This window comes from Pecten maximus, chromosome 19 (genome assembly GCF_902652985.1).
Source record: "Pecten maximus chromosome 19, xPecMax1.1, whole genome shotgun sequence".
Classification (NCBI taxonomy): Eukaryota; Metazoa; Mollusca; class Bivalvia; order Pectinida; family Pectinidae; genus Pecten; species Pecten maximus.
Window position 1 is genome coordinate 13,062,119 of NC_047033.1, and position 11,465 is coordinate 13,073,583.

The 11,465-nt window shown below is 34.6% G+C and overlaps 1 protein-coding gene across 2 annotated transcripts; it reads right to left on the minus strand.

Moving 5' to 3' along the window:
• Window positions 1-667: 667 nt before the first annotated feature.
• LOC117317699 (nicotinamide N-methyltransferase-like) lies at window positions 668-11,465 on the minus strand. 2 transcript variants are annotated; one of them, XM_033872575.1, is made up of 4 exons: window positions 11,365-11,465; window positions 2,862-3,033; window positions 1,696-1,897; window positions 668-1,314 (listed from the first exon to the last, which is right to left on the minus strand). In XM_033872575.1, exons 2-4 carry the CDS (start codon window positions 2,995-2,997, stop codon window positions 888-890), a joined length of 765 nt encoding a protein of 254 aa, XP_033728466.1. In that variant the 5' UTR covers window positions 2,998-3,033; window positions 11,365-11,465; the 3' UTR covers window positions 668-887. The 2 variants fall into 2 exon arrangements, with proteins under 2 accessions (XP_033728466.1, XP_033728467.1); XM_033872576.1 differs by lacking the exon at window positions 11,365-11,465 and adding an exon at window positions 4,035-4,053.

Here is an 11,465-nt window from a genome sequence, read left to right on the forward strand (position 1 = left end):
ATTGGGTGGACGAATGATCTACGTCGGCGATTTGCGATTGATATTCAGCGACCAGAATCTATAAGGAGTCAGTGTATTTATTACAATGTAATACTGCGGAACCATTGTATATTTTTCTTTGTCGGAAAATGTTTGATAGTCACATTTCTTTATTTGATAACCGGAGCTGTACCTCTTGGAAGAGGAGCAATATTTGGATATTCATGTACCGCAGTGAACATTATTTGTATGTGGAAATCATTCTTTTTCAGAAAATTACTTTTTTTACAACTTTATACTGCATTGAAATACAATTAAGAAAAAAGAAACTTTCAAACAGATTGCAAAGAACAGCAATGTGAAAATTTTAGCCGTCTGTGTTATTGCGGCCCATACTTACACATGTAAACACTTCTTGCTATTCAAACAAACGATTTGATGCATGTGTAATTTATTACTGAGTATGTGTTAATTTAATCAGTTATTATTGAAGAGTAATAAAACCACTACAGTGCATACGAAATCTGGATAGACTAAAGTCAGTTCATTATAAAAATGGACGGGATGATTATTCAAGGAAGAAAATAATCAATCGAGGTTATATGTGTTGTCCATTGTTTGCCAATACATTCGGCCGATTATGATGAGTGAAATGAAACCACAGAAAAATAAATATACGAAACTTCAATTGAAGATTTATCGTTTTAATAGTATCAGTTGTTACAGTCAGGACACTCGCCATAATAATTTCCCTTAATAACACATGTTAACTCTTATTTAACTATAATCATTGCTATCGAGTTTTGAATTGACAAGAAATTTGCTATTAGCACTTCAATTACCAGATTAAAAATGTATATTATTCTATATTATCATATTTTTTTGATAACCTACAATGAATGAATTAACTAACACTTTGATCCAACAATAAAATAATATGAGCTGAAGTCTTGAAGCTGTGCATCAACTGCAGTTCCTTGAATTTCCTCGGCAGCTATGGTTTTGTATCCTGTTTCGGCCATTGCAGAATCTATTTGCTTCCTGGAGATATTTATCGTACGGTAATTGTACTCTCCAACTTGGTAAAGTCCTCCCTCCAAACAAGCCGCGAGGACGAGGTACCCACCCTTCTTCAGAAGTGTGGAAACATTCTCGATACAGCTTTTATATTCTGCAACATTACTTACTGCCGCCTCGAAACAATAGCTTGTAACTATGATGTCAAAAGGTGCTCCGTCATAGTCACTTCCGAGAGGTTGCTGTGACGTCACGTCTATAGGTACAATGCCTTTGACCTTTTGTCTTATCTCCTTTTCTCTTTCTTCAGCAGTCACCCTTTATAAAAAAAATAAGCTTAACATGTCATTATGATGTCATACAAAACTAAATTAAATATGTGAATAACCAATCACAATGTTGAATGGAATCAATGTTATTAATTTCATACTTGTTTTTATTTTGAAAATAGCATCTTCTTACTACATCTATGCGACAATTTTCATATCAAATAAAATCTGGTTATGTAATATGAGATTCATTAAACATTCGTAAAAATGTATATGCATCACACCTAATGCGCTTGGTATATCAAATTAATCATTTAATCAATTCTATATGAAACAGACACACATGTACGATCATCTCTATGTATAATACAAATGATATGGATGTTTAAGGGTAAGGTTTTGTAACAACAAAAAGACGTAAGATGCTCACGTGCGACCATCCAGACTGCTGACGTAGTCAATCATCATTTTCGGATGATCTATCTTCCCACTTCGCCATTTCTCTAGGTATTGACGGTTCTGAGATGTGTAGTCAGATAGGAAGATCTCGTCTACGTGATTACTAGCCGAGATTACAGTGTGAATGGATGGGCCAGTACCAACATCAAGGAGACGCTTACCACGAATTGGATCTGCAGAAACACAAGTGTATAAAAAACAGATAATATTTGAGCTTCAGGAAGTATACATTATGTTTTGATATCTATCCACTTAATTGTTTGAAGCAGAGATCAAAACTATTCGTTAATTTGTAAAAACTCCTTTTGTTCTATGCGTTTATCATCCATGAACCTTTGTAGATTTGAAAAATCGGGGGCTTTCATCAGTCATGTATACTGTGAAATTGAATAAATAAAAATTGATTTGTTGCACAGCTTGGACAATGCCGAGTTATATGACAATATTTCCTTTTGCTCTACATATTCACTAGATAGTCGTACCAAGTAAAATAGAAAATTGTCATATCATAATTATCACATAATTCCCAATGATGCAGTGACATGAAGAACAATGTTCGTGACGTCGTTCCTTAATGACGTCGTTTATACTAAAAATAATTTTGACGTCACGTATGTTTCCGCTACTGGATTGATGAAGTTTCGATTGATCGTTGTAACTTTGTATGTAGTTATGTTGTATAAAGAGGTGAAAAGCTTCCCGGTGGAATTTATTGATTTAAATAGTTATTCTGTGATTATTTTCACAAACTATATTTTGTAGCGGGAACAGTCGCGTGTACTCGTGACTTTATAAGAACCCCCTCCCCCTCTTTATACACGCTTGTATGGCCATTGCAACAACACCGTTACAGGCAAATATCATTAACTGGAAATATGTAAAAAATATTTTCAAATTTCACAAATTTCCCAATCACAGAGAAATTATCTTAAAACATAATGGAACTTGATCTGTTTTGTCTTGTTTAGTCATTAGAATTTCTTTTTAGTTGATTTTCAAAATCAAAGAAGACTTTTTTTCTAAGTGTACAGAGAACATTATTCGTGCAATTGATGAGTGTGAACTATAGTAAAATACCTTAATCTAGATCAACCGTTTTCTTAAAATTTATTGATATTGTGTGACATTGTGTCTTACTTTGGCTGAAGAATCGGTGGTAGATATTGAGATCAAGCCTCATATTGATGGAGGCCTCTTCAGTCCCTATATAGTTGTCAAGGTACCATTCGGGATCAAACTTAGCATAATCCTCCGTCTGTGGCCGATCTTCCATCTTTGAATATTGTTCAGCTTAAACTAGCGAAAAGAGCTGAAATTCATTGAGAGACATATGATTTATAACGTTTTCTTCATCTTAAAATGTTTTTTTGATATCCCCATATTTTAAACAAACAAGTCTATAAAGCATTTTAAAGCTTTCGGGTCAAATAAAGAGAATTTCTTAGATAATATGGTGTTTTGACATCATTTTGACTACATTTTGTATGCACGTATTACCATCAAAAGTACTTAAGTAAAACATTGGCTATATCAACCCTCGAAATGAGCCTTTGAATTGACAAACAAATTATCATAAAAAGGATTTTTTACGATTTTGTTTTTTATTCTTATTCAATTCCGATTTTAAGCCAAACAAAAAGAACGATTACAACCAGACATACTGCATGATTCAAATAGAAATTAGGATAACTTTAAAAAGATACATTTTCTTACATTGACCCCCAAGATTACAAATAGCTACTCTTCTGAACCAGTAAGTCAGGAAATTGTAATAATAAAAACATTTTTAAATTAATAAAATTCCACTTAGTATATATTTGTTGAGAAATGGGATTTTAAAATGGTTATTTAAAAAAAAATATGATATTTGCTAAGGGTAAGGGTTAGTAGTTATTACAATAAGATCAAAGTTTGAATAACGGTATCTTATATTCTAACATCAAACAGAATGGACTTTATCTCTGTATACTTGCATAGCATCAATACATTTAAGTTAAGAAATTGTGTACCAGCCAGTATCATAAGAATGGGAAAAAAACATGTGCTGCGAAAATAGAATTAGAGCCAAACATTGCTACGAAAACATCTAAACATGTTTTAAAAGGTATTCAGATTTTTGTAAAGCATAAACAACACAAACTTTTAAAGAAAAATAAATAATCAAAAAAATAATGTAAGTGAACAAAAAACAAAAACTTAAACCCCTATTAAAGAGAGTGTCACTCATTGTTTCGTTCTTTTGTTATCTAGAAATCCACATAATTCTATTCTTGTCCATTGTTAGCTGTTGTTATCTACGTCTTCACGAACCTATCGTCACATTCCATTCCAAGGTCATTTGAAAAGAGTGTTTCATTGACCGATAGTTTATAAAGTATGTCACACCCAACAGCATGTACATGTTCCCGTCATAATACGTCAATATACTAGTGTCAGACCAACACATTTATTGACCGATCACGTGTAGTTGTGAGATAAAAGTAGGCATGATATGACGTGGCATTACCTGATGAGTTCTCTAACTCAAATGATCTTCTGTGAACAAAATTAATTTAATGTTTTTCATTATTGTTTTTGTCCGGTGAAATAATGATAGAATATAATTATAAAATTGTAACATTTGTTTTCTTTATCATTTCCATTTCCTACGCTGGCGTTCCCCCCTCATGATGATGGTGTATACTGACATTTATCTGACCATATGAATTAATTCCTGCCCTACAACCTACTGTTTTTCAGGATAAATCTTGTAGGAATCTTCGACATGTCAGTTTACATTTCGTAGTAAGGAATTGACTGTATTTTTAGATGATGTTCCCTCTAGAAGCATTTCACTCAATTATAGTTGCGCTAATATTATTTTTCTGCAGTATTTCCTATGACAATCATTGTTGGTGCACTGATTTAGCATTCCGATAATATGTTTTAATTAAGATTTTGCTATATAAAATGTGTACGTTATATTAAGTGCATTTACATAATTAATACCATAGTTTTTTAAACACTTCATCAAGAGAAATGACATAAAAACATGAAGGTTAGCTGGCTATCCTTCGGTAAAAGTACCAAATCCATGCTCATTACAGATTAGCTGTATTAGGTCGTTCTCCAAAAAAGGACCCTAACTGCCAGTTTAATGCTGGCTAGCAGAACACATTATCCCAAACCAATTGAGAGTCAGTGGAGCCAATATAGATTTACCATATACAAAAGTAGCTATTTCGTACTTTCAGGACTCGTCAGTGATGCTAAGTGGACGACCACAATAGGCCGAAAGAAATGCACTGATCTGGATGGCAGGTGTGAAGACATTTATGATATGATCCTATCTGTTTCGAGGACATTAACCCTGATAAAGAGAACATAAAAAACGTATCTGTGACACGGACCTTATATGAAAAAGTGACGAGCAGATTATAACGTCTACTATATAATTGCATATATCAGCAAATATGTTTATCATCAAGATCCAATTGGAAATATTTTCGTTTTGCAATATGAATTTAGACGTGTTCGGTGTCGTTGATATGCCTGGTAGTTCCACTGTCTCCACCCTACTTCTCATTTTAATAATGTGACATCAGCTGGATTTGACTTAGATCTGTGTGGTGGTTGCTCCGATTTGACCAAGATTTGTGTTGTGAGTGTTCTCGATGAAGCAGAAGACGCTTAACCAGCTGGAGCATCTTGGCCTGTATTCATGGAACCGTAATCGTGATCTGAGATCTGTACAAACATTTTGCTATGATTTGAAGGAAATTTGGAAAAACTTCAAGTGGAATGATATTTTCAATGATTAGGTTATTCTTTTAAACAGCTATACGAAAGATGTATTTTTCGTTCAGATTCGTGACGAGACTCTTAAAATGCATCTACTACCCTAGTTCTACATATTGAGAATTTGACTAGACCCGGATTTGACCTTAATTTGCATCATTGTGTGTTGTCGATCAAACAGAAAACGCTTATCCTTGCGAAACACTTTGTCCTATTCTTCTTTTCAATGATCTTCATGCAAATCTACAATTTGTGTCAACATTTCAGGTTTCTTATGTTAGAAGATTTGTTATTAGAAGAATTTTCAAAAATGGCCCATTTGGCGGCTATTTTGAAATTGTAGTTTTCTTGCCTTTTGTGCAAGGCTCAAATTTCACATTTTTGGACTTAAATGATTACACTTAAACCATCTATGCGTTGTCCATTTTGAATGTTTCTAACTCATTTTTGTATATACGATGTATATCATGTCAAATTCTAATTTTGATCCACAATAGCTCAAAAACGAGCATACCGACATGTCATTTTCTTTTCATTTTGTATATCTCTGTATTCTCCCGTTTAAAATGAGGTAAAATATTTTAAAAGTTAGTCATCAGAAAATTTTGACTTTTCACCAGAGCAGATGCAGATCCTCAAAATATTATTAGATTTGTGTAACAGTATACAATGCTTCCTCTACTGTTTCATACACCTTGTTTTCACTTACTGTATAACATGAAACATTCGTTGGGTATACATTTTCGTTGACTTCGAAGTTGCTATGGATCAATGAATGTATATACAACGATTATTGTTGCATACATTGTTGTTATATTATTATTGTTTCTAAGTTTGTACCCATGAAATAATTTGAAAGCCTCCAAACCACGAAGTACACACGAACATTTATGATATAAGTATCTAATTCACCTATTTAAATGCTGGTTGAAATTATGTCACATTCGCTATCTCTGATCACATTCTGGCAATGTTAGGTATTATCGTGATGAAGGATCACACAACAGATACACTTAACACACGAAGTAGATAATGGCATGTGAAATTGTTCAGCTGGTAGTCATGACAATACACCGAAACAAACAGATCAAATCGCAAGTTGTGTAAGGTAGTTTTTGGATAATTCATTGGGTCAGATTTTCCTAGATGATTTGTTTTTGTCATTGTGAAATCACGGAAACTTATTTTGGTATTAGAATTTCTGGTTGTTCCCTAGCTTATCCATACTACGTATTATTACCACACTTCTAGTATTATGCCGTACGCCGACTTTATATAAATCAAAATCGTATCATTCTGAATTATTTGTTAAGAATTATATAACATTATTTTTCGTTTTTGCATGCTTAACAATCTTTTAAAAAAGTGATGATTTTGCAGCCAATTAATGTTCGGCATAATATTATGACCAGCAGCGAAAACACAAACGGAAATTTGACCGACAACAATGTGACAAAAGATTGTACAAAAGACAAACTAATTGAGGGTTAAATACAGTATAGCCAAAATGAAGTAAACTGTATCATACAGCTGTTTCGTGCTTCTAGACCTTTCAAGGGATGCTAAGGCAAGCTAACAAAAGAGGTCCTGGCCGAAAGAAATACCCACATGTGGATGATAAAAGTCAGAATCATAGACATCAGTGATTCTAAGGGCATACAGTGATCACAGGAGAGGACAAAAAACCTTGCAGTACGCCAATAGGGATTCAAAATATCGGATATTGTTAATAAATACACATTTAAAAAAAAGGAACCCTTACCCTCACACATAGTCAATAAAATATGTTAGATTCAAGATTTAGGCATCGGAATATGTGGAAAAACGAGGGAGGGCTAAATATTTGCAACAATCGTTTTGTACACTGTTAGTTATCATAATTAATCGTGCCGTGTCAGTCAATGTATCAAACACACGACACCACAACAGGTCACTACCACCTTAAATACCAATGCTTGCCATTAAAGTCTCAGTCACGTATATGATTTTTCGTGTCACGTGTGAAATGTCACGTTTTGGCCACGCCGTTGTACCTCATTTTTGATCTTCACGATTGCAAGTTTATCATGATGTACTAGTCACGGTGACGTCATATCGCGTCGCTGTGACACTACGGTATAGGCACTTTAAACTAAACTTCAGTTTTCTTTGTATCTTGCTGTCGCTTCTTTTTGATTTGGTATTTGGTATCAAACTAGCCCTATTGTCTATGTTTTACTGCGTTTATACTTAAACTAAAATATATATATCTTTTAATCAGAGTTATTTTAGTGTTCCATGGTACAAGATACTCAAAAATGGTTGGAATATACATGGAGGTGGAGTAATTATGCTACATTAAGTCAACTCTCCCAGCAAGACGTCGTCCAGATTTAGAATTTTCAAAAAGATAGTAAAGCTGACCCATCAATTATTTTGAATGAAGACGACAAATTCATATCTAACCAAAAATAAGTTTTTAGTACTTTTAATGACTACTCCATCAATGTTGCGAGTGAAATAGGCTCTGATGACAGGTTTGGTTTGTTTGGTTTGTTTTTGTTTAACGTCCTATTAACAGCCAGGGTCCTTTAAGAACGTGCCAGGTTTTGGAGGTGGAGGAAAGCCGGAGTACCCGGAGAAAAACCACCGGCCTACGGTCAGTACCTGGCAACTGCCCCACGTAGGTTTCGAACTCGCAACCCAGAGGTGGAGGGCTAGTGTTAAAGTGTCGGGACACCTTAAGCACTCGGCCACCGCGATGACAGTGACTTTAATGCTCATCCTAGCATTTAAAAAATTCTAGAACAGAATGACCCTGTTGTTAATCATTTCAATTTTAATCCTGTAAACTCAAAATATGTTTCTAAACTGATCTCAATGATCCAGAGTAAGAAGCTACAGGTGCTGATGACATATCAGCAAAGATTTTGAAATCATGTGCTGACACCATTGGTCAGCCTTTAAGCAGCCTTATTAATTTTAGTTTTGAAAACCATACCTTTCCTGAAACTTTAAAACAAGCACAAGTTCTACCTAATTTTTAAAAAAGAATTCCTCTAGACAAACAGAACTATAGATCTGTAAACATCCTACCAACTGTATCCAAGCTCTTTGAAAGAGCTATACATAACCAACTTAAAGTCTTCTTTAACAATATGTTCAGTCCTTTCTTAGCGGCTTTCCGACGGGGTGTCCTTAGGGGAACTTTCCTTAGGCTTGTCGAGGACTGGAAGCTAGCTCTAGACCAACATAGGTGTGTGGCAGCTATCCTCATGGGTCTGTCTTAGGCGTTGGACTGTCTCCACCATGGACTTCTGCTTGCACAGCTGGAAGCTTATGGTCTGTCGGGGAGGCTGTTAAACTCCTTGACATCTACCTGAGGAATCGCCAGCAGCAGATCAAGATTGGTCCTCCTACTAGTACCTGGGGTGATCTCCTGAAAGGCGTCCCCTGGGGTCTATTATAGGACCACTCATGTTCAATATATTCATGAATGGTATTTGTTTTTATTTTGTTGAAAAATCTTTGCTCTATAATTATGCGGATGGCAAAACTTTGACATACTAGTATATGGATCAAACTGTTCTCAAAAGAGTATTTGAGAAGGACAGTGAAGCTCGTATCAACTGGTTTGACAATAATTCCATGAAAGTAAATCAAGATCAATTCCAGCCAATATTCCTTAGGAAAAAAGACCAATGACAAAACGACCTCATTCAATATATCTGGAACTGAAGTGAAATGTAATAAGAATGTTACACTACTAGGTGTCAATAAAGTCTTTTTGTTTGAATTTGATGACAATGTCACAGACATCTGTAAAAAAAAAAAGCCTCTAAACAATAGCTGTCCTTAAGAGAATCGGAAAATTTCTAACTAAACAAGGTCTATTATTTACAACTTTTTTTATTCTCTCCAACAACTTTAATCACTGTCCCATTGTAAGGCACTTTTGATGTACACATTTACATCTAACAGTTAATGTAGACAAAATACAAGAAAGATGTTTTCGATTTGTCACCGACGACCATGAGTCTCCTGTTGAATCTATCCCGGCTAATTCCAACTCAAACCTTTTTCATGTAATACAGTACACAGCTTATTGCTAAGAAGGCTTTTAAAATAATAAATAAGGATGCGGATGCTACTAGATATCTGCACAACTTGCTGGCTTTCAAAACATTTTCGTGTGACTCTAGGAGGGAACACCGACTGAGTTCTACGAGGTGTAGATTGAAATCGTTCCGTTATCAGGCCACGTGCATGTGGAACACGTGACATATGTCCAATGACTCCCCAATGACATACGCATGACTGACTCTTAAAGGTCGTTAGACAGACTGTTCCGTATGTGGGATGGACCTCTGTGCAGCTGCCCAGTTTGCAAGTTTTGATTAGTGCTGTTATTGTACATTTAGTAATTACTCTAACTTATACCTGCTGGGTTATGCTTTTTAATTATGCTTTGTATGTTTTAATGTAAAGTTCTGCCTGTGATTTTGTTTTGCATAATGCTGAAAATCCTTGTACAATGATTTTAGCATGTTTTTTCTGTCTTTTATTTATGTTTTATTTATGCTGCATGACTGTGATTTATCTATTGTTGCTTTTACTTTGTTCTGTCGAAATACAAGCTCTTCTGAGCTTATTTTTTTTTTATTTTCCCACAATTTTCGACGCAAAATAAAGCTTCTTTATTTGTCCCTGTATCTGATACAGTATTTCCCCGAGAATAATCAAATATGCTATAGTTTCCCACTGTCAACATTATCGCAATGGAGTAGTACGAAATGTGCCGTCCCACATACTGTAAACATACTTACTTTGGCGTGCTAAAATTTTAGCGCAAAACTTAATTAAAACGAATTAGCAGAATGATAAATTAGCGTACCGACCATGTTGGCCATATAAAACATTACAGATAAAAAAAAACTAGCCAAATCAAAAGGGAAATTCTTCCTGCGCGAAATCACAAAAACAAGATTATCACTAAAATACATACGTTTACTTCTTACCAGTATTAAATTGCAAACGATGGCAGTGTTTAACAGTTGGTTCGGTATGACGATGGGAAGAGTATGACTATCGATGGAAGTTGAGAAATCTGGTTTTATTGAGAAAAAAACACCCTATTAAATGTACGCCCTGTGATATGCCAAATATATTCTGTCACGTGTTATTTTTACGATATATTTCATGCATTTTGACAAGTTTTCAATTATTTTATGACTTCTTTTATCAGTGGCATTTACTTAAATTACACAGACGTGTAGATAATTATGTCTTCATTCCTCTGATATTATTTGTATAATCTTCTGTAGCCACGATCAAGAGATATTGCACTTTTCAATCATAAAATTTAGCAATGGTATTGCTAGGTACTAGTACGAGAGAAAGAACAAAATCACGTCACATTTTGTTGCAGTGTACATCTTCGTCAAGTGCAGGGTAATTAAACACTGGAAACGTATGTTAAATATATCAGGTGAAAGAGCCAACAATTGTCTACTAGTGTGTGGAATTTCAAGAAAATGCATTAAGAAATTGTCGTAAAAGATTATTGCAAACTTGTAAAAATGCATGAAATGTATCGCAAAAATATCACGTGAACGAATATGGCACCTCACTGTGTGTTAAATTATTATAAAAAGTACATCTAAATCGCCAAATTCAGTATTCAATGAAATGTGTGTGTATTTGTACACTAAATAAATACACAGTTTTAAACGCATTATAGTTTACTACTTAGCCCCAGAAACGTTTTCTTGAATGTTGCAGGAAAACGAAAATTAAAGACTAATTAGATAACACCCAAATTTCCATTGGGACAACGCCAGTCTGATATGTGAAATGTTTGTAACACAGTAGTAAATGTACTTACATGTGGTCCTTACAGATCGCAAACGTGTCTGATGATATCAGTTTGAAGGTCTCTTTGAAATAGACTTCGACAAGCGTTATCGCTCCTGATCTAAGCTTGGT